Source organism: Monodelphis domestica, chromosome 1, assembly GCF_027887165.1.
Source record: "Monodelphis domestica isolate mMonDom1 chromosome 1, mMonDom1.pri, whole genome shotgun sequence".
Lineage (NCBI taxonomy): Eukaryota > Metazoa > Chordata > Mammalia > Didelphimorphia > Didelphidae > Monodelphis > Monodelphis domestica.
In genome coordinates this window covers 337,379,165-337,406,955 of record NC_077227.1, presented here as the reverse complement: position 1 = coordinate 337,406,955, position 27,791 = coordinate 337,379,165, and the positions used below count along the sequence as shown (strand labels likewise).

Here is a 27,791-nt window from a genome sequence, read left to right as displayed (position 1 = left end):
TCTTTGAATCAATTCTGATGAGGCTCAAGCATTGCCCGCCACTGCCCCCACCCTGTCTCAGTTCCCCCAGCATTATAAGAGCTCTTCCTTGTGCTCCTCTTTTATGTGAGAAAAATTTCCTCATTCTACCTCTCCCTTTCCCGTTCTCCAGTGTATCCCTTTCACCCCTTCATTTTTTTTGAGATCATCCAACATAATCAACTCATACCCCTACCCTGTCTATGTAAATTCCTATTAACTGCCCTAATGATAAAGTTCTTAGGTGCTACATGTATCATCTTCCCATGTAACAGTAATGGTGAACCTTTTAGAGATGGAGTGTGAGGCCATGCACTGTGTTCCACCCTTACCCCACACAGGAAAGGGAAAAAGAACTCCCACTGGGCTGCTGGGCAGAGGGGCAGGTCATGTGAGAAATGTCCTCAGCCCAGGGGAAGAGTGAAGGGAGCAACTCCACCTGAGTCCCTCTGCCTTTCTACTAATGAACTGGGGGTTAAGGGGAGGCAGCTGAGTACCCACAGAGAGCTATCTGCATGCCATCTTTGGCACCTGTACCAAAGGTTCACCATTGCTGCCATATAGGAATGTAAACAGTTTAACTTTAAAGTTTTATATTACTCTGTCATGTTTACCTTTTTTTCCTTCTTCAGTCTTCTGTTTGAATGTCAAAATTTTAATTTAGTTTTAATTTTTTCATCAGAAATACTTGAAAGTGCTCTATTTCATTAAATATCACTCCACCCCCCCCACCCCCCCACCGGATTATACTAAGTTTTGCTAGGTTCATTATTCTTATAGTAATCCCACCTCATTTGCCTTCTGGCATATTATATTCCAAATCCTGTTAAAAGAAGTTGCTAAATCTTCTATCATCCTAACTGTAGTTCCATAATGTTTGAATTATTTCTTCCTGGCTGCTTTTGAGGTGTTTTCTCTTTGACCTGAGACCTCTATAATTTGGCCATAATACTTCTGGGAGTTTTCATTTTGAGATCTCTTTCATGAAATGATTGGTGGGATTCTTTCCATTTCTATTTTACCCTCTGGAACTAAGATATGTGAGCAGTTTTCCTTGATAATTTCTTGAAATATTAGGACTCTTTCTTTTAAAATGGCTTTCAGGTAAATCCAATAATTCTTAAATACTCTCTCCTGGATCTACCTTCCAGGTCAGCTGTTTTCCCAATGAAATAACTCATTTTTCTTTAAAAAAATTTTTTTTGATTTTTAAATTGTTTCTTGAAGTCTTATGAAATCATTAGGCCAATTGTTTTTTAAGGTGTTATTTTCTTTAGTATTTTTGGGACCTCTTCTACCAAGCTGTTCTTTTTTTCATCATTTTATTGCATCACTTTCATTTCTTTCCCCAATTTTCCTTCTTCCACTCTTTATCTTTTTAACTTCTCTAAGAATCCTGATTGATATGGAATCCAATTAATATTTTCCTTTGAGGCTTTTTTTGGTTATGTTTTCACATTGTTGTCTTCTTTTGAGTTTGTCTTGGTCTTCCCTGTCACCACAGTGGCTTTTTAGAGTCAAATTCTTTTTTCTGTTGTTTCCTCATTTCCCCAGCCTATTTATTTACTTTGAACTTTGTTAAAGTTGAGATCTGCTCACCTGGGACAGAGACACTGCCTCAAGCTTTAGGCTTTATCGAGTTGCTATTTCTCAAGTTGGTTCTGGAGATCTGCAAGTTTTTAGTGCATAAGTTTTTTGTGCTTTCAAGATGATGTGATTGTGGCAGAAGACTGCTCACTGCTCACTTGGTCTACACTCTGGTCTTTACTTGGGAAGGGCCTTGGTCCCCTGCAGCTGCAAGTACTAGTGTTCTTTGCTTCAGTACTATGACTAGGGCCCCTGCTCCCTTGTGACCAACTACCAGTGCTCCTCTCTGCCCTGGAACTGTGACCCAGAAATGCATATGGACAATAGATTTGCCAATCAGCATCAGCTATAGCTGGTATGGCAAAGGATCCCTAACAATCTCTTTCTGACTGGTTTGTCTGATTCCCTGACTCTCTGGGCTGACACCTCCAGAAGCTACTTGCTAATGTGGCCAGTTAGGTCTCTACCCTGCTTGTAGACTTTTCCTGCTAACCTATTTTCTTTAGGCCAGAAAATGTCTCTGACTTCTTGTTGGCTCTGCTGCTCCAAAATTTGATTTCAAGTATTATTTTAAAGTTGTTTGGAAGGGAATGTTGAGAGTTCAGCTGGGTGGCTGCCCCTAATCCAATATCTTGGCTCTGTCTCCTTAGTCCTTTTTCTAGTTAGCATTTATCTCTTGGAGTATGTTTTCATGTGGCCAATAGAAAATTATTCTTTTCCTTTGGCCACTTACCTATTGGAGATATATCTTAGTATCATATATTTGCACCAATTCTCTATATTTTTGACAGTAGACTTTTACTGGTGATATTTGATAAAAATGCATTTTAATTTTCAATGAGTTTATTCATGTAAAAGTTTTATGTGATCAAAATCATCTCTCCTTTTAGAATTTTCTTTATCCCTTATCAAGAATTCTTCTAGCCACAGTTGTAAACAGTATCTGATTTAAATTTTTTAATACTGTGACTGTTTCTATTCAGGTGATATATCCATTTAACCTTTATTATTGTATTTATGGAGTCTTTCCCTCAGTAATTTATGTTCTCAAAAGTAGATATAATTTCCACAAATCCAACTTGTAAAGTAAAAAGTCACTATAAGTTTCCATTTGTATAGTATTTGTTCTTAATCATCCATTATAATAGCTCTGAGGCAAATATGATTATCCTTATATTATGAATGATAAAAAAGGTTCATTTGAAGTTTAATGACTTGCCATTTGAGGTCACACAGCTATTATAATTTAGAGGCAGGATTCACAATGAAACTTTGCCTGTTCCGAAGCTCAACAATCTTTCTATGGTACCACACTACCTTTTCAAGTAGGAATCTGGTTCTGGTTGAGCATTAAAAAGAAATCTTTTTTAACCGTTACCTTTTGTCTTAGAATCAATACTTTATATTGGTTCCAAGGCAGAGGAGCAGTAAGAGTTAGGCATTTAAGTATTTTTATTTTTTTTTGCTTTACTCTCCTGGTAACATATAAAGGTATCATATGGTCAGGCATTCAGGCATAAATGGCTTTTATTCCAGTACACAGTCTCTTATAATATTCTGATCTATTACACCAATATATGGCCACTATGAGTCATGATCAATAATGAAATAATGAATCCACTTGTATATGACCTCGAGGAAAATAAATAGCAGAACCATAACAAATGGCTGGGACCTTTTAGAGTGTTAAATTGTCACAATGTAATAATCACACAGTTGCACTGCCACAAAAGGAATGAATGAGTCAAGGAGGCTGCTAGGTGGCTCAATGGAGAGTCAGGCCTGGAGAGGGGAGATCCTAGGTTCAAATCTGGCCTGACACTTCCTGGCTGGGTGATCCCAAGGCAAGTCACTTAATCCCCATTGCCTAGCACTTACCAATCTACTGCCTTGAACCAATACTCAGTACTTATACCAACCAGAATGTAAGAGTTTGAAAAAAAACATGAATGAGTCAAGCATTAACTTCCCTGTTCAATAATGAGACCTTTCAAAAATCTGAATTATACATCATCAAACTGGCTTCCAAAGAACAAAGTATTTGAGGAGTGGCATTATAGCTCACTTCTTACACCATGGATCATGGCAAATTTGGGAGAGGAAAATCCTGCTGCAGATCCTACTCTTAGCTGAGCCCCAACAGGGTTTTATTTTTCCTGTTGCTGGTGAAATGCCAAAGCAACCTCTATCCCATTTTGATTATTCTTGTGAATGTTGGTAAATCTGATTTGTCCTAGAGGACAGTGAGCAACTATGATTAGCAATGGTGGGCTCAAGAGAATCTAAACAGGGTCAAGTGTTTCACATAAGATATTTATGAAGAGCACAGAACAGAGAGACATGGTTGTGTGTGGAAAAAAGGAATTGATTTGGACACTCACTAATCAAAGATCTTATGGGGTACACTTTGGGGAAAGACCCAGGTAAAAAGGAAGTAGGCCGAATTATATCAACTACCAACACACATTAAGAAAATGTAAAGGGAAAAAAGATTCCAGGGCAGTCAGAAACACAAGGGAACAAAAAGATGTACTTAGAAGGGCCTTAAAATTAGGAAGAAATAGAGAGAGATCTTCATTTTATTTTGAGGCTGGAAGTAAGGGGTACTGGTGGTTGTGCTCCAATTATAACTAAAGTACCTTGATGTGGGCAGAGTATAGATGGACCTTGTAGTTTGCTTCCATATTTCTTTCAGAAGAGAGACACATCCAATGTGATAAATACTGTATGTGTGTACCTGACAATCTGTAATCCAATAAAGCTTACTTGTTCCTTTACCTTGTGACAGCCCTGCTGGCAAATTACTGAGCCCACAGATAAAAAGTGGTTTTCTCCATAGGGGAGAATTCTTGCATTCAATAAACACAACCATCAGCTCAGTTCTACTATTATTTATTTTTTTAAATATTTTTGAAAAAATATAATTTTTTTACAATATTTTCAACTTAAACACTATTCACACTGAACACGTATGGCAGCTTAACCTACCCAAATATGAAGTTTAAGAAGCCAAAACTGTTCTAGCTTTGTTAAAAGAAAAGTTGTTGTGCTGTAGACTATTGTGTAGTGATGATTAACGAAGCAAGGGAAAAGCACCACTCAAATCAGAATGCTAAGACTTCCTTGGTTCAATTTGACTAAGTGTTATATGCTAGAATTTACATAGACACAGCTATGAAGTATTGGGGAACTTGGAAGATGATGTAATTTTCAAATTACACTCCTCCATGGATGTATAACTAGGAGTGGGTTTCAACATTTCTAACATGATAACATAATGTAAAAATCAGGGGGTAGTTTTCATCTATCTGTTTGTTACTTTGTAACTTTTAGGATCCACTCAAGGCTGGGCTGGGCTGGGCTGGGCTGGACTTCGTGGAGCTCTTTCATTACCAAGTCTATTCTTTACGAACAAGCATCTCTCCACGGGCACAAATACAATAAGTAACAATACTGAAGTCTGAACGAAGTAATTTGTATAACAATTAGAACTTTACTTTCAAAATTGACTTTTTTTTTTTAGTTAAGGCATTAACAGGTGTTGGTTAACACCAAGTGACCAGTTTAGTCTCAATTAAAACAAATCATTTAGTCAAATTTCTAAATCTTTCAGAGGTGGTCTGATTTGTCACAACTTGACTGGTGCTTCTTTCCTCACTGTCCTTCACATCAAGCCAAGGTCCAATTATTTTCAGTAAACGTTTGACAGCTTTTTACTTAATAACAGTCTCAGCACTTTTATTAAGCATGCAAGACTAACAAAACTTTGGCAATGCATAAGTGTAACACAGTGACAAGAAGGGAGAGCTTTTACAATTAAGTCTTCTAATACTGCCTTCACAGTGTGGAAATTGTGCTACATCCACCAAAAGAGGGCCCCGTCTACTCAAATATTTAGTACTTCACCCCAGGAACAAACTCCTTTGCATTTGGATTCAGATTACTCTTGACCTGGAAAGTAAGAAAGCAAGTTTACTAAAAGCCTGCTCCTAAAAGCTCATTCGTATTCATTATTTCCCCACATGCAAAAGTAGTTTTAAGTTCAAGACAAAGCAACAACTCAAGGTTCAATTCTGAAGATCATCAGTCATTAACCCCACAACAAAGGAAAAGAGAACCGAATGTAATATCCTCCTCACATTAAACCAATGTAAGCTATTCTCAACAAGTTGGAATTCAGGGAAGTTAGAGTTTAACCAGGAATACATACTTCATATTAACTGATGGCATCATTTTGCTCAGAGTTCTGGTGATCTAAGCATGATGCCTGCTTTTCTTTGAAAATCAAAAACTTAGACCATTAAAGTTAAAGGTATCCTAACAGCGTCTCTATACATTATTTCTTTATTTTAAACCCTTACCTTTTTTCTTAGAATCAATACTCTGTATTAGTTCCAAGGCAGAAGAGCAGCAAGGGCTGGGCAACTGGAGTTAAGTGACCTGCCCAGGGTCACACACAGTTAGGAAGTGTCTCAGGTCACATTTGAACCCAGGACATGCCTGGCTCTCTTAGCCCTCTCTAGCCACCTCGTTGCCCCTCTATACCTTATTATCAAAAGTTTCTGATAAGATGCTTCCTCTAGAAACACTGTATTGGCCAGTCAAGTAAAGAATTATGATGAAGTCTGCAGATCATCTAGACCCTGGTTTCTCTGTTCCTCCCTTTCCCTGACTGCCTTTTAGGAACTGAAAGATGTAAAATCCCAAATGAATTATTCTACTCCATTTGTTAGTATTGAGGATGAGCAAAAGATCAAAATTACTGAGTAAAAAGATTAATCTTGTCTTCTTTAGTATGTAGAAAGCTAATGTTTCCTAAATCCTACTGTAGGTAATGTTTATCGGAAAGAAGCCCAAGTTCTAGTTTTACCCAAGTTCTCCATCACTGGACTAGTTGTATGACTTTGGGCAACTGACTTCCTTTTTATCTACCTCAGTTTTTTTCATCTCTAAAATGTGGTAGTTGAGCTAGATGATCTCTAAGGTTTATAGTTCTCAAATTCTATTATTTTTTAGGCTTTTCTCAAGCTTGCAAGTGCACAAACCAGAGGTCAGAGCATAAGGGAGCAAGAGGATGCCTTTGAATTCACAAATTCTTCTACTGCCTCTTGATTTGGCAACCAATGAAGAAAAAAGGCATCAAGATGCACTTCAGGGCCCAGGACATCTGGGCCTGCTAGATGGACTCTGGTTTTTAGGTTATCAGGCTAGAAATTGTATATGATTATATCCTCAATATCATGTGGCAAGAACTTAAAATACCATTTTCATATTTGGCACATAGTAAGATTGCCTTACTTACGATGTATTCCCCCCACCCCAAGTAAAAATATGAAAAACTCCATGCCGTAATACAAAATACATATGAATCTTTTTAGCAACTAGAGAGAAATAAGATTATTCATATTTTAAGTAATACTAATCAGCATTCAAACTGAAAACCAAGCACTGTATTGTAGTCATAATGAATAACATCCAAAATTTATTCTTTATACCTAAGCACTTCCTTGCACAAAGACGACACTTGTATATATTTACTTATTGACTGAATTAATAACGTAGCTCTAAACAGGCAGACATATCAACAAATTACTCAGAATAAAAGTATTTGTTCCACCAATAGCTCTGCGTTTATTATAACAAAGGACACACTTACACTGTAAATTTCAGTGTTCTCTAGTAGCCCTTCGGAATAGTACTCAAGCTCAGTGACCAAGCAACAGCTGCAAATGATGTTTCAGAGACTGGGAGTGAATTCCAGAGTGGCTAGGGGTTGTAAATAAGGATAGAAAAGCTGGCATTCAGTCCTCACTAGGTTCCTAGTTTGATTCTAGCCTTATTAGTTATATTAATCTGAAATGGAATTTAATCAAATAAAGACTTCTTGGGCCCCAAGCTAAATGTTGGTATTTAGCTTATATCAGAATTCTGGGAATTTCTCTTATTGCAAATATGAATCCTGTTTATTAATAACTATCAGTAACGAAAAATGAAAGAAGGGTTAAAAAAAACACATTTGTGTAAATGATTTTTGCTAAGAGATTATTAAAATCAAATCTAAGAATGGTGAGTTGGAGTATTTGAATCAAAACTTTAGGTTATAAAAGGATCATTGATATTAAAATGATAGAATGGCCAAGTAAATATTCAGAATCAGAATTTAATTTCTCAAATTTAAATAATCCTGTTCTTAACCAACTAATAATCACCATAGCCCTTCTTTTAAAGGTGATACATATGAAGCGATTACTTAAAGCCATTTAAAAATCCTAGAAGGACAATAAGGCGGGGAGATTAAGTGACTGAGATCAGGAATAAATAAATGTTCAATTTGAGATTAGAGCCAAGGAGACCCCAACCTTTACTCCAAGTTGGAGCTGAGGCAGTTTATTTCAGTATAATCCAGCACAGAATCCCAAGTTTTGGAGCAGGCATCACAACAATTTTGGCCAACAGAACTACTTCTGATGGAAAAATGATTTAGTAGAATCAGAAGATTTTAGAACTAGGAAAACTTTAGAGATCATCTAGTCCAACCCCCTTGTGTTACAGATGAATAAACAGGCTTGGAAAGATTGAATGCCTTACATAAGGTCATACAACTCTTAAATGTAACAGGCAGGGTTTAAACCTGGGTCTTGTGAATGCCTGAGATCTACTACTCAGTACCTTTTCTCAAAGTAGAACAGAGAGCCAAGTTTAAAAAAGACAAAAAATAATATTTTTTTTACCACAAGATCCTCCAGAGAAGAACTGTCACTGATGACAAGGTCATTAAACTGGTCCTGAATTTGGTCCATAGTTTGTGGGAGGTCTCGAGCTGGAATGAACCACTCATGTTCTTCTTCTTCTTCCAGCATTTCCTGGAAACAGCGTTCAATAAATTCTTCTTCCCACAACTCCTCTTCAATCTAATAACAGAAAATTAATATTTCAACATAAAATATTAAGACATATTAGAAAACCAAATGCAATACTTTGTTTCTGTTCTAATAAAAGAGATTACTTTTTAAATTTAGTTGAAACATCTGCTTGGGGTACTTTAGGTATTTAGAACCATAAATTTACCAACATTAACAGGATATTTTTCTTTTCTCCACTGTTTATGTTTGACAGAAAAATGATAAGACAGAGAAGAAGGGATTACTTTTTTTTTTAAACCCTTATCTGCCACCTTGGAATCAATACTGTTTATTGGTTCCAAGGCAGAAGAGAGGTAAGGGCATTTGAGATTAAGTGACTTGCCCAGAGTCACAAAGCTAGGAAATGTCTGAGGCCACATTTGAACCCCAGATCTCCCATCTCTAGGCCTAGAGGGCATTACTTTTGAACATCTTTATCTGATGTAAGAAGCTGTCTTGGCTACCGCTGACAATTACTCAGTAATAGTCACTTGAAGAAGCTCAAGCCCTAAGAGAACACTACCAAGCGTATATTGTTTTATTTTTTATGGCAATGCTGAAAAACTAACACTATTAAATACAATTTTAAAAGGAGTAAATTGACATACCATTTTCAACTGCCAATGTTAGAAGGGCAGTAATACAAGCTGAATCGATAAAACATGTATCTGATTAACCCAAGAAACTAGTCATTTTCAGAGGGACAAATAGCTGTGGTAACTAAAATTAGAACTTTTAAGAAAATAAGGCTTTTACAAAGTTTGGTTAGGCTCCTGCCTACATGTTTAACATGACAGAGTAACCCTAGTATACCTAGATTATGTCTTAGGAAAGAAGAGTTCACATTTTAGGGAATAAGTACATAGCCTCAATGAGAGCCAACATTGCATAATACATAGGGGGCTGGCCTAAAAGCCAGGAAGACCCTGTAAGTCTTCCTCTAACAAGTGCCTGGCTGTGTGACCCTGGGCAAGTCACTAAGCTTCTTAATTCATAGCAGTAGCTCTAACACTGTACTATAAGTTGCAGAGAAGGAGCTGACCTACACTGGTACAAAGAGTTTCCTCATCTTGGCATTCCCTATACCAATGAGCCCATGGTCATATTTGTCTTGGTTACAAAATATGAAGGAACACACTCTCCAGGCAAACACAAGTCTATTTATTTCAATGCTAGAAAGAGCACAGGACTAGAAAAAAAAATCTTTACACAAAACAGAACTACAAACCTGTCTGTTGAATTCCTCTTCGTTTTCCATCCACATGTACTCAGCAAATGGATTATCATCTTCATGAGAATGACCATTAATAATCACATCTTCATTGATGATGCTTGGGCTAGTACTGCTGCGACTTGGATCTTTCATGGTTGTATGTTAGTTGTTTTGTAACCTTATAAGAAGAAGCTTAAAATTAGTTGAGATTACCAAGAAAACATGGGAAATATGAATTGAGATCACATAAGTCAACAAAGCACTTCAAAAATGCTTTAAGTTACAAGAAATATCTTGGAATTGCCAAAATTTATTGAAAATAATTCTGATAAACACTGAGCAATAATATCAAAATTTGCTTCCATTGGTTTTTTTTTTTTAAGGGAATCTCAACATAGACTGCTCTGAAATGGGAATACAGAGACCTGGGTTCTAGTCCATGTCCTGTCACTAACACAAAGCTTTGTGACTCTGAACAAACCTATTCTCTATGCTTCAGTTTCAATAACTATAAAATAGGGTAACTGGACTACATGATCTCTAAAATCCCCCACTAATTTTTTATTCATTTATTTGTTTTCCCCATTCATTACTTGGCTTTATAGAACTAGGCCCATCCTGAAAAAACTAGTGATCAAATTAATTCCTACAAAGCCAATTTTATTTTTAGGTTGATGCCCATTTTAGAAACCAAAGATACTTTTCCAAAGGAGAGAACAACAAAAACACAAAACCCCGAATAACACTGAGTTCATGTCCGGTGCCAATAAATTCAGGTTATTCTAGCAACAGTGTACTTATAAGTGCTATATATTTTCTGGAGAAAACTATGAGGCATCATTTAAGAATCTTTCCTCAATTATAAACTCTCCCTTCTCCAAACATCCTCTTTCCTGGGAACTTCACATTCAAGGATTCTGGCACATAACCACCTTCCTTCAGGTGTTTACAATTTCTATTTATGCTGGTATATAGCATCACAATTAACTAATAGATTACTATCAACTAACACATAGATTTATAAATGAAGAGTCCATAGAAGATATACATTCCATCCCCTTCATTTTATAGAAAAGGGAACAGAGTATCAAAGAGGTTAAGTGTCACACAAATAGTGTTAGAGGATGGGTATAATATAGGCAAGAAATCTTCTAAGTTTGAATTTTTATGTTTTAAAAGTCTTAAGAAATTTTTAAAAAAATTTTAAAGGGAAATCTAGTAATCCAAACAGTAATTTTAATGAATCGTGACAAAAGGGAAAAATGATATTGTGAATACCTATTCAGGCCTGCCTTTCCTCAGGCTATACTACCTTGAAATGTAAGATTTCCTACCAGAAATGTGGCTCCCCTTGGGGTAAAATTCATAGGAGAAGTTGATCTGCCATGTGTGATACCTGGGCCTTTAAATTCAGTCTACAGCTTTGTCTGTATCCCCAAGTATTAATATTCCCAAATAAACCTGAAAGCTATTCTTAATAAACAAATGTTTACCTTATGACTTCAATCTTTTGTTTTATGTAGTTTTATTTTGGGAGCGAGGCACAGCAGGGGGCTAAAATGATGACTTATTTCCAATCAATATCCCCTAGGCTTTTTTCTGTGAGTTATTTCTCACAGCTTGGCCCTGAAGGTCCTTCCCCACCACCTGAGAGCCCCTTAATTCTAGTTAGTTTCTGCTGCGATGGGAGAGGGTGTTGAATAGTGATAGAACACTAGTAAAGAACTGTCGGTACACTATGATGCAGTAAGTTCATTTGCCTCTTTTACTATGATAAAACCCAAACCATGTAGTAGAAATCTATTCAATTTTTCCTTCCAAGTTCAGGATTCTTTAGTCCACAACAGATGACAACTACAGAAAAAGAAATTTCAGTATCAGCTGGGGTGGGAAGCATGGCACTCTGAAAGCAGATAAGACAAGGATTCAGAAAATTAATTTTTATGGTGGAAATACTTTCCTGTTGATATATTTATAATGAAAGTCCAAAGAAGCAAAGCAAATGTCAACTACTGTTATTTGCAGGCTGAGTTCAAATGTTTAATAAAATCCTCTAAACTAGAAAAGAAATTCAAAAGAGAATTGCCTGTTTTAATTTCTGTCAAATACCCAATAGGCTCAGTTACATTTTTGATCTGACTCAAATATATTTACTAATAACTAGGGTCTATCTATTCTGCCTTACAATTGGACAGAACTAAATTTAAATGGGGTATTCAATACCCTCTGCAAGTAAGCTATATTCAAAGGTACCCTCTAACAACTTTTAACAGCACTTAACTCTTAAATTTCAGAGACAATGAATCCCACTTTTCCAAAAACTTCAGTATTAAACTAAAGACCACTTATCTCTTTGCATAATGTAATACAAAATTCCTAAGCTTAGGACATTAAAAAAAAAAAGACTATCCAACTAACTGCAGCTGTACCAGTCAAAATTTAACTTGCCAGAAACTATATACGTGGGCACGAGACATATGTACTGAAATACTTAATTTGGTTTCAAATATGCTTTAGCTAACTCACTTGAGTAGAATACAGAACCAGATCTAACAAAAGCCCTGAATTAAAGCCTTTTTCAAAAGTGTTATGGGCAAAAGTTTGTGCCAACACAATGAGAAACCTGCCTAGGCAAGTTCTGGAGCCTAGAAAAACATCAGGGGACTCCTCTCCTTTCTTGATGGCAACTACTAAAGGATAGCTGAGCAAGGAAAGGATTAGAAAATAGGTCTTAAGTCTCAAACAATGCAGTTAGTCAGGAGCTAGGTCAGCTTTTTCCCCATTATCACCTCATCAAACCACCTCTGGCTTTGAAGGCCATAAAAGACAAGTAGCTGACCAGGATCACTTTTAGTCAAGTAGGGGCTGTTCAAGTAATTAATAACTGCAACAAGCAAGAAGTAATTGAGGATAATGATAATGATGACGACAACTACTACAACATCTTAAATACAAGAGGAAAGAAAAAATTGCTGACTAGATTTTGGTCCCTAGTCAGAAGTGGGAGCCTGAGGGGTGAGTGTCCCCTACTCCCAGAATATCCTATACCCATTAAGGGGCTTAATGTATGGTGAGATTCAATATTTGTTTTATTCTTTCTTCCTACAGCCAAATCCTTTACCCTCTTGGTGCCACAAAAACCCCTCAAGGTTACTTCCTTTGGATTTCATCAGTTTTTAGCTTAATGTTCTCAGCTTTGTCAGAAAACTGATCATTACTATATTAGCTAATCATCGCCACAGCACTATACATACATACATTTGAACTTGATAACCATTCTGTTGTAGAAGGAAGGCAGGTGGAAACCACACATGAAGTAACCAAGGCTCAAAAATTTTCCTTTTATCTTGTACTCCAAAAGCAGGCATGACTAATCTAGACCTCCCAAACTAGATAATTAAATTAGTAATGCTTATTCATTTACAAAATACTATTGTAGGACTAGTGAAATTACAGGAGACCAACTCCCCAAATTAAGCTCAGAGTTGAATGGCCAGTACGAACTAACAAAAGCTTTTAGAACTGGAAAGAAAATATGTGTGGAAGTAACATATTCTAGCCAAAGTAAAACAAACCTCCAAAACTGGACTCTGATCAAGTCATTAAGATTAGTTGGAAGGATCTTCAGAGGCCATTTATTCTAATCCTCTCATTTTCTAGTTGAGGAAATTGGGATATAGAGAGGTTAAGATTCAACCATGGTCATACAACTGAAGTAGGTATATGAGGCAGGCTATGAATGCAAATTCAGTGTCTTATGCATTACACAATTTCTTCAATTTCAATTAGGAAAAGCCTTATTTGGTCCTTTGATTTCTCACTATAATTTTAGTTTAATTCATATATGGATATGTGCTGAATAACTGCAAATAAACAGAATTAAGGAGACACAAGGCAGGGCATAAAACTATTATCAAACATTTTATAATGGAATCTGCATTATCATTTTATCCAGGGACTCCTGTTGCATACAGAAAACTTCCTCAAGAACTTAATTCAACTATATTACCAGGTTAGCATATCTTCCTAAATAAAAGTTTTTTGGGAGGGAAAGGTAATGGTTGGGGGGGGGGGGGGGGAAGAAAAACATATTAAAAGCCACACTAGAATCTAGGGGCATTTGCAGATGATACATTTATGCTTAGTAGTAAAAACTCTTTTCAAACATCGATCTGTTGTCATCTTTTCATCAGGATATATTATGTCACCCACTTTAAATTTGAAAAAAGGAGGAATCCCAAAATTCTAAATAGTATGATTTTTTAAATCCTCAACTGTTACAGAATAAAATGAATGAGACTCATTTTTTTCCTCTGTTGATTTCAGGAAAAACTATAATTTTGACAGGATGACAGTGACTCAGAAAAAGGAGTTAACCACTTGCTAGTTCCTACAAAAAATAAAGGTTCCAAATGATCACTGCAAGAAGTTCCAAGTAATATTAAATAATTCATATTAATAGCATCATGTTAAATTTTACCAAAGACAATTAGTCACAATGCAATCACCTAGTATAAAATGTATTGGCATTGATGTGAAAAATATGCAAATTGTACATTTCTCTCTTGAAACCCTAGTAGTAGTACAGTAACATTTTATAAATTATAATATTTTTAGTTCTGTGTTTGTTTGAATGTGTTGTTTGAATAATGTCTTTTGGGTCCATTATCTTAGACCTTTATAACATGTTATTTTAATGAATGTAAAATCATGGGTCTACAAAGAAACCACCATTTTATAGCAACAGATTTGTACCCTTAATCTCAGCCAGCAGCATAACATGTGGATGGCTTGCAACTACAGGTAAGACTCAAAGGACACATCATAGTAATGAAAGACTACATTATACAAATACATCATATCAGCAACCTAACCTTACTAAATGTAATGGTAACTGAGAAGATTATTTTTAATAATGAAGTTTGAAAGTTAACTCAAAGCAAGTGTTTGTGTGTTAGGATGTAGTTAGGAACTCCAAAGACTAGAAACAAGTGCACTCAAATTTCAAATTCTGGAATGTAAATTTAAAAGTTCTTATGAAGATCCTATGTTCCTTGAGGACAAGAGATCCATTTCCCTTAATTTTTTCTAGGAAAAACTCAAAGAGTGGACACTTTCTATCAGATAAGGAATCTGATTCTAAAGGATTAGACTGTCTGACTGTCTGCTTTTTAGGAAAAAAAAAACTGTTAACTATCATACCCTTCTTCTAGTCAAACTTCGGTTTTATTATCTTCTCAAAGTGTTCAGCTTTGCACAGGCATTCTATGTCTGCTTTCAAGTATTCCACACCCCTTCCCCTCAATTTTTTTTCTTGATCTATATTATTCATCTCATCTTTCATTTTTTATGCATGTGCACAGGGCAAGATTATCATGAAACATCTAGCACTGTGATGGAGCTTAACCAAAATCACCCTGTCATATTAACTTGAAACAGCCTGCTCTATCCATTTCAATATGTCTTCTCCTAACGGTAAGGTACAGTCAAAATTAAATCACAAAATTTCAAGACTGATAGGGGAAAGAGTTCCAAACAACCTCGAAGAAATTATACTCCACAAAGGTGGCAAGAATAGGTATAACAACAATTACACTAAAAAACAAAAACAAACCCACAAGATTTCCGTATGTAGGGCTCAAAAATAAACGTAAAGTTATAGCCAAAGCCAACCTTCTTCCCAAGGTATTGTGTCTGCATCTCTCACAGAAAGAACTCAGGGGTTTTGGTGAGCAGTCTTAAGTGATCTGTAAAGTCAGCTGAAGGCTATTAAGCAAGCAGATCTGCTTTAAGGGCCTCCGGAAAATGCTCAGACTGTTTGCTGCGGTTCACTGTGTCCCGCAAACCTTGCCCCTGGTGAAGGATAGAAATATATTTTGGCAACTTGGGGAAGGACGGGTACGTAGTAGCTATCTGTGGCACCTGCATACGTGCCCCAAGCATGTGCCACACAATCGCCTAAAGCTGGAGGAGTGGTGGGCGGGGCAACAATGGGCTCAGAGAGAACAGCAAAGCTCCCAAAGGACGAGCAGCAGCTCTCCCCCTCTCCTCGCCTGGGGTACTTTGAGAGGTTCCCATTAGGACACCCACCCCTCTTGGATTTAGCAAAGACTGCGCAGGCGCGGTAAGGATTGGGGCAAGCGAGGGGGGAATGTTGCGCTTGGTGACGCGCAGGCGCAGACAGGGAGAAACAATGAGCTTTGTTGCCCGGGCGGCGGTGGGGGGCGGAGGGAGTAGGGGAGAGAGGTGTGTGCGGGGAGGGGGAGCGGACGGAGGGAAAGGTTGGTATCCCGGCAGCCCCCGCGCGCCACCAGAGACCCGGATGGAGAGCCGCGAGAACCCAAATAATAAATCATGACAATAAAAAAAGTCACCGCCATTTCGTGGGGGAGAAGACAGAACCCTCCGCCCCTCACACCCGCGAAGGCCAGGAGGGACTGGGGGTCCCTCAGCCCGCAAGGCCTTTCAGGGTCCCTCAGGCGTCATGGAGTCCCTCTCCGCTGCTGCGCCGCCCCCTCCTCCCGCCGTTCCGCCCGGAGGGGGCCCCCCTCACCCAGTGCACGGCAGCGGGGACGGCAGCCAGCGAGTCCTGTCGGCCTCAGCGGATCTCCACAGGCAGCGCCGCTCCCCCCGCTCTACGTGCGCTTCACCCGCCGCCTCCCTTCCCCAGTCCCAAACAAACACCCAGCCCGGAAGTGACCTCACTTCCGTCTCTGGCCCCGCCCCCATTCTCATCCTCCCTCCCTCGGCTTCCATGGAGCCAAAGCGCGCGCCTACTCTTCTCTTAGCTCCTCCCTCTCTCCGCTCTCTGGCCACCTCTCTGGCCGCGGGGTGGCTACAGATCGGCCTGCACCTGGCTCCTCCCCACCCAGACCGAAGGGTTTGTTTTTAGGGGAGTCAAGGGTTTTCTAGATTCCGCCTAGGGTCAGGGAAGAAGCATCTATGCCAAAAAAAAAAAAACCCACACCCATTCTACAGAAGCGAAGACACAGGACCCGGGAAGAGAAGGGGGCTGGGCGGAGGGCATCCACCGGGTTGGGGAGACTAGCCCCAACCCTGTTTGAAGAGGTAGCCTCGGGGGAAGCGACAGGTAATCTCCGACTCAGAGATGACTGACAGGTGCACAGGGGTCAGCATGGGCAGTACTGATTCAGACCCACTGACGCTCACCTCCCTCGCAGGCCTCCGAGAACTTGGACACAAAGGGGGTAGACCGTGAAGAATCCTTGAAAGGCTCCTAAGGTAATCGGATCAGAGGACTAAAGGACAGCTGTGATGAGCCTTGTAAAAGTCGGATGAAACTGCCCACAAGGGCGGCGAATTCCTTTCTCAGCCCACAAAGCGGTGAAGGACTTTCTCCCTCCCCTAGAGGGAACTCCAATGTGGGTCGCAGTTTACTACCTCAAGTTGTCTCAGCGGCAACTAATATTCCTAGATGGGGTTTTTCTCGTCCTGTCTGAGTAGGGATAAAAAATTATTGAGCTCACTTCTATAAATGTGTAATTTTGATAGTTCTTTATTATAACCTTTTGGAAAGATGTGATGACTCCATTATGTAGGAAAAGCTTTGGCATCTCCAACCTGGAGAACACTAGAAAAGAGCCCATCATATTTCAAGGAAGAATGAGGTGGAACCATTTTACTGATTTGTAGAATGAGTCACCAGAGAATAGGTAAGGCAATTTGGCTGACAACTCAACCTTGAAATTAAGAAAAGATCTGGTATAAAAATGCCGAGCATACTCGGCTGCGAGCCTAGGGGAAGTTGAGAGCTGGACAGAGTTCTTTAGGTTTCAGCTCAAGTGGAATGTCAGCTAAAACTATTTGAAGAAAAAAAAACCTTTCTGGCCATCAGTGCTTAGAAGAGGAGCAATCTGGGTTGTGACTTGCCCCAGGGTCACATTTAGTGTGCAGCCTAGATTTCCTTAAGTTGGCTTCAAGTCATTTGGCCAGTTACTCTCAAAGCCCAGATACCTATGTTGGAGTCAAGGACTTCCGTACTTAAGTGTACACCTATAGCCTTTGCCTGGTCCATTTGTACAAATGGAGGAGCTTGGAATCCAGGTGGTTTATTATTGTGATTCATCAAGTACTTCTGGGCTTGCCCTTTGCAAAAATGGGACTACTGCTACTGGACAAAGAATGTTTTGTCTCCATATCTCTAATGCTTGATAAATGTTTGCTCAATTCATATTTTCCTCCTGTGGGGAGGACTGACTCTTCATAAATGAAATATGGGGATTTACTTCTTTGGCTATGTTTAGCAATCTAGGTATTCTTTTATATATACTGAAGTATCAAGCAGGATAAGAACCTATTAAATTTTAATGTTAGAGCTCATAAAGGCATGGTCTAGAGGTGCAGATGGATTAAATGCCAAGCCTGGACTCAGGAAGATGTGTTCCAGAGTTCAAATCCAGCCCAACACTTCCTAACTGTGTGACTCAGAGCAAGTCACTTAACCATTTCCCTCAGTTCCTCATCTATAAAATAAACGAGATGAAATGGCAAACCACTCCAATCTCTTTTGCTAAGAAAATTATAAAATGGGGTCAAACACAACTGAAATAATTGAACAGAAAATGAGGGGAATCAGGCTGGATAGTATTTGGAGATGTCTTTTCAATGATTCTAATTGCTTATGACTGCATAAGTCCATCTCTTTAACGTTTTTACAATGCTAATAAGCCAATAACTATTGAAAATTAAACTTACAAGCCTAAAGGATGTCACAATAGGGGCAAGCGCCATACTTCACATGGACCCAGAACAGTTAAGCTGCCAGTATGTTACAGCAGTTCCAGTGGAAGAGGAAAGGACAAGGATTTTTTTAGGAGAGGGGGAAAGCTCAAGTTCTCCAATTTGCTTTAGTCAAAAATAAAAACTAAGCTTCTAAAACCAAGCCCAGTTTGAGCTCATGCTACCCTCACACCCCCCTTCGCCCCCATCAAATGCATCCTCCCATAAGGGTCCAAGTCAGGCCAGTTATAAGAAACTTAATGTTCCTATGAAGTTGTCCCTCTCCTCCCAAACCATAAGAATCTGTATAACCAAGCCTGTGAACAGATCCTTTAAACAGCAGTTGCTTCTCACTGCAGCCCAATTCAGTCTTAGCTAGGAAAAAGGGGGACTTATCTATCCCCTCCCCCAAACCCTTACTTTCTAAAGACAGAAGGCAAGGGCTAAGCAAATGAGTTAAGTGACTTGTCCACACAGCTACAAGTCTGAAGGCCGGTTTCAATCCAGGTCCTCCTTACTCTAGGTCTAATGCTTTTATCCACTGTTCCATCTAGCTGACCTGAAAAAGGGGAATTTCCAGAGACAAGTCCAAAGCAAGTAGGACTAGCTAAATAGTGCTCCATGATACAGTAACTAAAGTGGATGGGCCATTTTATAGATATCAATGTTTTAGAGTTAAATAACAAAAATGCTGGACTTTTAAGGATCTACCAATGCACTAAACCAAAAGAAAAACTATAGAAAGAAAATAGATCCTTTAATGTTAACAGTATTTGACTGTTCTAGATATTGGACACTCAACTGTTCTAGATATTGGACACTAGACTGTTCTCTCTTATAAATGCAAATATAGTCTACATTCAATAAAGCTAAACGATGTGTAAAAATTTTTTAAACAAATTCTGAGGTATTTAAAGTGCTTCACATGATAAAAGACACCCAAGTATTTAGTTTTAAAAAATCTTTTTAGTATAAATATATTTGACCTTTAATCAGAGTACATCTTCATGCTTTCTTTCCAAAAATCTCAAAGGTTTTACCCTTTCATAATACTTTCAACATGTGGTATTCATCTCAACTCTTGATACTGAAATGGGAATTATGGTCATTTGTATGTATATAGGACATAAAGCTGTCAGTTTCTATACAACTCTTTTAAATAATCTACGTGTTATGTGTACTATTAATATTCTTATTTGGATCAATCTGAAATGTCTACCACCAGTTTTCCCAAGGTTAGTGACTTCTACCCAAGACCACTGGCTAAGAATCCCTGCCTAGGCAAGGGCAATTTAAACTAAGAATAGAAGGGAAACTAGGCAATAGTCTGACCTGGGCCACAATGTGATCATTCAGTTCCCAGGCAAGCATTAAACTGATTGAACTAATCATTTCAAATGTGTTAATATAAGGCAGCTTCCTTTATATTGAAATGATAAACCTCAAATGATTAACAGTTCTTTCAACACTAACCTAAATAAAAAGCTAGTAATTTATGAAGAAAATGATGAAGGCACTATTTGGTCATCTTGTCCACACAAAGCAAAAGTGATCTCTGATTCTAGGAGGGTCTGGATAATGGGGCTCATCCCTAAAATGAGAAATCTGAAGCATTAACAAAGAAACCTAAACCTAGGTTTAAATTCCTTGACAGCCTCATTAATTTTAGTCAAATGTAGAAACAGTAAATCCTAAACTTACCTTGCAGCTCAAAAATGGTTGCCACTTAAAATACTTGACCATTAGTTTACAAGTTTACATTCAAACCAGGATGAGTTAGAAGTCCATCTCAGTAACCTTCCCCTCTTTGTTTCAAATGTATGAGGGGCCCTCTCGTTTAGATATTATTTTATTATATTTAGTGACCCTTCTTGCCTTCAGTAACCTCACATTCTAAACTGGCTATATGTAATTCTTCCATAACGGAAAATGTTTACTTGCTTCTCCAAAAGATCATTTATATTTGTCCTCCTCTTAACAAGGCTAACTCAGATGATAGAGGGACAGAACCAGATGACAAATCTGATTTTAGTCTAAGTATCTTTCTTCTTAGAGAATGTACAGTTGAAGAAATCAATAGATTCAGTAAATAGAAGTAAATTCAGGAAAATAGCAAATTTTCTGAAGTCAGGAACAGCTGCAGCATTCTTATTGCATACTGCTGCCCTCTACTGTATAATATCAGAGAAATTATCATTTACTTTTACTCTATCCACTACCAATACAAACTCAAAATTACTACCAAAAGAACTAAAAAATCTTTTTTAAAATTCAAAGTTCTTCCTGCCCTATATAGTATATAACTCTGTAGTCTATGATAAACCTTGAAAACCTCTCATTTGCAAGGAACTAAAATCTAACGGTCAACTGACATGACAGCAGCCAAAACAAAGGTGGGATTGGTTTATTGGCAACATTTCCTCCAAATGGCTCCTCTATATATATGATAATGAACACTTATTTAGGGCTCATTATGTTTTTAGCTAGTAAATAATGAAAATTATAACCCTACTACTGAAGCATGATCTATCCAAACATTAGCTTTTCATTATATTTTTCACCATTAGAATTTTAATTTCAAAAATTAATTTTAACATTAGAAAAACCCATAGACCCAGCTATGTAACTGGGACTATCAATTCAACAACACCTAAGAAATGAAAATTTTAGTAGCAGACACCCAGTTTTAAGAGTAGTAATTTAAAAGCATGCAGAGGAGGAAAAGTCTATGAATAAGTCACAACTGACGTACACTGGTTAATATTCCAAACATGTATAACCAATTATTGTTGCCTAGGTTTATTTATTGGTAATCACTTCAGGAACTTGAATCCACAGATATAAGCAGTATATAATCAGAAAATTACAAGTAAACACAGATTATACATGCAAATTTCTGTTCACAAAGGTCACAAGTGCAGGTACATTAGAAGCGTGCTTCTAGTATTATGACCAAACTGTTTTAAAATGCAGATATGTAAAATTACACTTAAAGAATATGAAGAGATGATCTACACACTTCAAAAAATCAAATTTTGCTTATACCAGAGATGTATGACAGCTACAGGATTCAAGTAACAAGCAATAAGAGCTCAAGAAATTAATACTGGTCAAAGAGAACGGGATTTTTTTGTTTCTTTTTGTTTGTTTTTACATTTCACTGAAAATACATTGACTACATGAATAAAGAAAAAATCTATTAGGAACTTAGAAAAAAATTACAAAATTTAAAGCCAATTACTCAATAGTTTTCTAGCATCTAAGTAACAGCAATGACATTAAAAGAAGCTGCACCTGCATTTTTAATTTGCCAACTTTACACTTAAGGACGTTTCCAGAAATGAAATACAACTAAATAGCTTCACACTCCAAATGAAAAATCTGCTAGGCTCAGATTAGAATATGGAATGTTTCAGATAAAATTAACAAAAATACAATGAAAGTTTTTTGTTCTTTATTGAATGGAATCAAAATCTGTTGACAATTCTTTGAAGCTGGAAACTAATAAAATTTCATTTCTTTGAAGGTTACTTTTCTTCACACATCCATTTTTTCCATAACGGTGCAAGAAGTTATCTTAATTGGCTTGAAAAGCCAATCTCTACAAAACACTTCTGTCTGTTGTCATTCACATAAAAGAAAAGTTATCCTGCATTAACTTAACTGTATATGCATTTTTACTGTAACATTTAACACATGAACAGACTATTTTTCACTAAAACAAAAGAGTACAATATTTCCTTCTACTAACTATCTGTACTGCATTTAAAAAAGGTTAACGTTAAAAACAAAGAACCACTTTTCCTTGGAAACCCTTAAGCGTCTTGCACATCTTAAGCTTCTTTCTTTTGCCTGCGATCTTCTGCCATTTTATTCAGAAATTTCTGGTGGGGGAAAAAAATGAAACTAATTTAGGGACATAAACAAGACTAAAAAAACAATCGCAAATATTGTAACTAAATTTTGGATCATAAAATATCATTTCAGACATCTCTGTAATAGACTAAAGTAACCATTGCAAATACTGGGCAAATGGACATGGTTAAGTATTGTAAGTGATGAAAAGTAGAAAGTATGAATTTAGTACATTGTGACTAATCAGGAGCCCCACAATTTATAGGATTGAAGAACAAGGCACTAAAAATAATGAAAGCAAATTAGCAGTGCTTTGAAGTATAAAAATTATTTTTAAAATTATTGACCAAAAATTTATCCACTAGACTAAGCTATAAACTAAAATATTTGATTACTTCAAAGGATACTTTGTCCATACATACATCCTGAATATTGTCACATTTAACAATGCATAGTGAAATAAAACTGACTATATATAAAATGTATTAAAAGTGTGCTCTTTGTTGCAAAAATACTCAACATACAAAAGTAGTTCAAAAATACTATACCGGGGGCAGCTGGGTGGCTCAGTGGATTGAGAGCCAGGCCCACTGACTGGAGTTCCTAGGTTCAAATCTGGTCTCAGACACTTCCCAGCAGTGTGACCCTGGGCAAATCACTTAACCCCCATTGCCTAGCCCTTACTGCTCTCTTCTGCCCTCAAATCAATACAAAGTATTGATTCTAAGACAAGAAGGTAAGGGTTTAAATATACTACTACTCCTAATAACAACAACAACAATAATGTACCAAACTCTTATTCAATAAAACCTAAGTGTGAACTTGTATCTGATTTGTTTGTTTCAGCATGTATTTATAAATTGATGAAATCTCCTTTGAGGATTGCTGTCTTTATTTTAGCTCAATACTGAAAATCAATTCTTCTCATTAAACTGTCATTCCATTACAAGGTGGTCCAGAATAAGTAGTTAATGAAATTCCAATAAACTGAAACATAGGTCCATTTCTAAAATTCCATATTTACTTCAGGCAGAAAATTTCAATTCCAATTTTAACCTACCAAAATGCTATCATTCAAAAATATTAATACAAATCTTTTGGTAAAGTGGTATGAAACTGTATGATTGAAAATGGAATTTCTAGTGAAATTAACCAGCATTTAAAGTTTATATACTGGGGGTGGGGGTGGGGGTGGGGGATAAATAAAGTTTATATAATACTGGGTTTTCTAACTCAAATTTTAAAAGAATCTTCTATTTGCCTACTTTAATTTCAAATAATTGTTTCCTTGATTTTATTAAAGGGGAACATTCTTACACTCAGGTTTGCTTTCCTAGTATAACAATTTAACTTTTTTCAAGCTATTGAAGAAATCTGACGACTATGGTATTAGAAGAATTCAACATCATTGACTATTCAAATTGCCGTATAACATTAAATGCTGGATTGGTCTCTCAATGTTGGTTGCCAACACTGTAAAAACCTTTACTTAATTTCATTTTGGGGCTAAATTTCATTATGTACCAAAACTACCTTTAACTTTGGAAATGAATAAAAACAAATTTTTATTGTACATGTTTTAGAGCTAAGGTCTTTCATTATTAGATTTAGAAGTAATTTCCATATGCTAAGTATCATTCTATAATTCTATAATTCGTATTTCAGTTGGCTAGTTCCCCATCCCAATTTTCCTTGTTTTACCTTTAATTTCTGATAATGAGGCAAGCTGCTGCAGTGAGTATTTTTTGCAACTTCCTCATTAGTGTAGAAGAGAGAACAAAGTTTACAGTAAAATCCTGTCTTAGGTATCACATAGTCTATGCCTAGGGGGGAAAAACACAAAGAATCTTAACCACAGGCAATTTAAGCAGCAAGTTTGAAACAAATATTTTCATTATTTACCATTCCTATACAATCAAAATTACACTGAGAAATGTATTCCTTGCGGATTGGTATCTTTAAGTAAGCTGTAATGTAAGGTAGTATTAAAGAAAATTTATTAAAAAAAAAAAAGACATAGCATGAAGTCCCATAGAACTTTAAATCTCAAAAGAGTGCATTAATGCCAAGAGAGCAGCATAATCCAGAACAAGTTTTGAGACATCCTGAGAGAAGTAGGCAAGTTTATAATGACAAAGAGTAGTAAAACATATCAGAACAAGGAAAAATAGAAAACAAAAGCAAAAATAAACTCTTCTAAAATATTCTCTATCATTTAAAATTACTTTTACTGGGCTAATATAGTCAAGAAAAATTCAGTTCTCACCAACAGGAACATTGGGTTGATATGGTCCAATTCTATACTCATCTGGGATATCCTCCCTTTTAATTTCGTTTTCACCATCTGTATTTTCACTTGTCTCTTGGTTCGGATCCATTCCCTCAACGTTCTCGGCAGATTCGGCACCTCCAGGCTCTGTACTGTCTTCGTTTTTAATTCCATTTTCCAACGATCCATCATTCTCCTGATCAAGTTCCTCCATCTTGTCCACCTTAATTTCAACCAAACTATCGTCATTTTTGTCACCAGATTTAATTGCCAATCCCGATTTACGAAGTTTCTGAAGTTCCGAATCTTCCTCATCACCAACCTCATCTAGAGTGACAAAACCTTCCATACTCCCTGGAAAGCGACGCTGTTAAGAGAGACAAAGTTTACTCTGCAACAGTTAGTTATCCTGCAGCATCCCTTCCATTTGCTTTTATTTAAAAAGGAAGGGTAAAGCGTCTTTTTCTTTCCTTCCTTGTCCTCTGGAAAAAAGATGGACAATTTTGCTTTTCCACTCAAAACACTAAGCTAAAAGCTTAATTTAAATTGTATGTTACAAGCAAATAGGTAAGCTGTAACACATAAAATGCTACTTTTGTGGGCCAATGACTTTCTAAGGATATAGAGTAAAATTTTTGTTTGACTCAGTTCCTTTGTCCCAAGCCCTATATTTTTCAACAAACCTATTTAGTTATCTCTCTCTATATAGATCAGTGTTCAATATCTTTAACACACCACAGGAGGAAAAAATGGATCTGGAGTATAAATGATATGAATTACCAAAAATAGTTAAATGCTCCACTTAGATGACTTCTTAAACTAGCCTTAAATGTAAGCTAAGATAAACACCTAGAAGAAGCATCAAGAACCCTTTTATCAATGAAAGGTATAAATTGCTACCACTGATTTTTAAGAATGCCACTCAATAACACAAAGGAAGCGGAATAAGTTATCTTTTCAATAAATGTATTTAATGAAATTTCTGCAGTTTAAAAAATAGTGAATACACCCAATTGTCTACATTTCCACCTTAAAACTAAGAAATTTTCTCTAATGTTTTTACCTTTTTGAGTTTTTTCTTTGCTGCTGCTGAAGAACCAAGACTCATTTCCATTTTTTTCAAAGCTTTTTCTGATGGTTCCTTTTTTATGTCAGCAGCCACATCACCTAAATTAGCAAGGTCAGTCTCATCTCCCACTGAGCTGCCACTTTCTAGCAGTGCCGCTGCTTCTTCTTCATCAACAAGTAGCTCATCTTCAGATTCAAGAAGCAAACCAGGTTCTTGCTCTGCCTGTTCATCTTTTATATCTTTATCAGCATCTTCACTTTGCTTCTCTTCTTGTTCTTTTCCTTCAGCTCCACTATCACTCTTCTGGCTGCCATCAGTCTTCGACTTTTTATCACTTGGAGAGTCTTTGCCATCTGGAGAGTAAGATCTCTTTCTACAACGAAAAATACTCAATTACTTTCTGGTCAAACGTTTCCAATACACTGAATAATCTAAACACTGTTTTTAAGTGAACTTACCGAGATTTATCTTTCTTTAACAGATCAATTCCTCTGTTGGGAATCTACATGGAAAAAGTTAATACAATTAAGACCCTATAGAGTTAGTGCACTAACAATTAATTTATGACCAGGGACTGGTAATCTCTTCAGTAGGTGAAATTAAGTTGCTTGATTAACCCTTACAGATTCAAAATGTATACTATTTTATTTAGCTTTACTGTCCTTAGTACTATCTATGCTACTTTCTTTTTGCGAACTTGGGTCTTCTTTGGCAAGGTGACAATTCAAATAAACCTACTTTAGATATTTCAGTAGCCATGAGAGAAGAGTGGGAAAAATAGGGAAAAGGGAAACAAGAAAAGTCCATAAAAGCCATTTCATATTGAAAAAATAGGCAAGGACCACTTAGTTTAATTTTTATATCAGCAAGCTTATACTTTTTTTTTTACAGTTATAAACAGGAAGGAAAAAAATCAGATAAAAAAACATACCCGAAGTACCAGCTTTTTATATTTCTCAGATAAGTCAACCTTCACATATCGGCCCTGGAACCAAAGTGCCTTTTTTGCACAGTGCTCAACCATAGCCATAGCATCCTCTCGGGTCTCCATTTCTATGAAAGCCTAAGGATATTTTGAAGAGGAATTAAATTTAGCATAATAATTCTACAAAAGACCTTTTATTTTAAATCTGTAATCACTCAAGTTTATATTCACCACCCACAAACAGAACTAAAGTGACCTTTACAATTGTTTCTCCAACTCTGAAATATTTTCAACAAAAAATTAAATTTCAATACTCCACAATATCTGCCCCAAAATGATGTATCAATCCTGTTAATGATATAACTGTTTCAAAAAGTAAAACAATTTCCTCTTTAAATGTTTAGCAATTTATTTTAAATGACAGCTTAGGAGGCAAGAGTAACTAGTGGCCAGCTTCAAATTCACCATTACTTAAGTCCTTTAAAATTATTCTAAGAGTTCAATAATTATAAAATCATTAAGGATTGTACCTGACTTTTCATCCTCATCAATATGTAATTCTTTATCTTTCCATAGGGCTCAGCAAGTTTGATGACAGCACTGTCAGAATAGCCAGAATGGGGCAAGTTGCTGAGATGGATCACCCGCCCAAGCTCAGGCTTTTGCTCAAATTTCTGATCGGGTTTTCCACCTTCGGGTTTCTTTAATTAAAAAAAAAAAGTCATCTATGTTGGCCATGAGCAAAATCAATTCATCAACCAGGATTTTATTAAGTAATTTTTATTTCAACCACTGTAATACATTGCTGAGGTTACAAAAGCAATACAGTCCCACCAGAGAAGACAACATAGCTAAAATATGAATAAATTGGGTGGGCCAGTTAAGGCATTAGGAAAATTTAGGAAAAGATTCAGGAATGACCTTTGAAATGCGGTTTTAAAAGAAGCTAAGGATTCTAAGAATCATAAGGAGAAAATGCATTTCAGAGATGGCGTGCAATTTATGAAGGAAAGCTTTTAAGCAAAGAAAAGCAAGTAAGTCAGTATAGCTAGAACATAGTATGTGAAGAAAAGGAAATATTACAATGTACCAGGAACTGTGTTAAGCATTTTATAATTACTATCCCCATCTAACATTTGTGGAGACTGGAAAGTAAAAATTAGGAAACTTGCCCCAAGTTATACAGGTAGACACTCATTTTGATTTGAACACAA

The 27,791-nt window shown here is 36.8% G+C and overlaps 3 protein-coding genes across 32 annotated transcripts in view; 1 reads left to right on the top strand and 2 right to left on the bottom strand.

The window, feature by feature from the left end:
• The window catches only part of SLC23A1 (solute carrier family 23 member 1), a 48,050-nt gene extending 20,745 nt beyond the window's left edge, over nt 1-27,305 (top strand). Inside the window, exons 15-16 of one of the 4 annotated variants that reach the window (XR_008915113.1) lie at nt 13,676-13,732; nt 14,047-14,136. The gene's annotated coding sequence lies outside the window, so the exon portion shown is untranslated. Of the gene's footprint in view, nt 1-6,621; nt 11,227-13,675; nt 13,734-14,046; nt 14,137-27,153 lie in introns of those variants that run through there. The other 3 variants (XM_016423362.2, XM_016423358.2, XM_016423359.2) reach the window with 3 other exon arrangements.
• Nucleotides 4,482-9,873, bottom strand: PAIP2 (poly(A) binding protein interacting protein 2). 2 transcript variants are annotated; one of them, XM_007473699.3, is made up of 4 exons: nt 9,736-9,873; nt 8,337-8,516; nt 7,262-7,371; nt 4,482-5,556 (listed from the first exon to the last, which is right to left on the bottom strand). In XM_007473699.3, exons 1-3 carry the CDS (start codon nt 9,871-9,873, stop codon nt 7,282-7,284), a joined length of 408 nt encoding a protein of 135 aa, XP_007473761.1. In that variant the 3' UTR covers nt 4,482-5,556; nt 7,262-7,281. The 2 variants fall into 2 exon arrangements, with proteins under 2 accessions (XP_007473761.1, XP_001368453.1); XM_001368416.5 differs by lacking the exon at nt 7,262-7,371.
• Nucleotides 21,243-27,791, bottom strand: part of MATR3 (matrin 3) — a 31,421-nt gene continuing 24,872 nt past the window's right edge. For 16 of the 26 annotated variants that reach the window (XM_056815050.1, XM_056814731.1, XM_007473272.3 and 13 more), the window contains 7 exons: nt 27,108-27,278; nt 26,584-26,715; nt 26,111-26,154; nt 25,647-26,025; nt 24,581-24,950; nt 24,016-24,137; nt 21,243-22,343 (listed from right to left, as the gene is read on the bottom strand). In XM_056815050.1, the coding sequence (XP_056671028.1) occupies nt 22,293-22,343; nt 24,016-24,137; nt 24,581-24,950; nt 25,647-26,025; nt 26,111-26,154; nt 26,584-26,715; nt 27,108-27,278 (1,269 nt within the window). In that variant the 3' untranslated portion in view covers nt 21,243-22,292. The remainder of the gene's footprint in view (nt 22,344-24,015; nt 24,138-24,580; nt 24,951-25,646; nt 26,026-26,110; nt 26,155-26,583; nt 26,716-27,107; nt 27,279-27,791) is intronic. The other 10 variants (XM_007473274.3, XM_056812835.1, XM_056816215.1 and 7 more) reach the window with 2 other exon arrangements.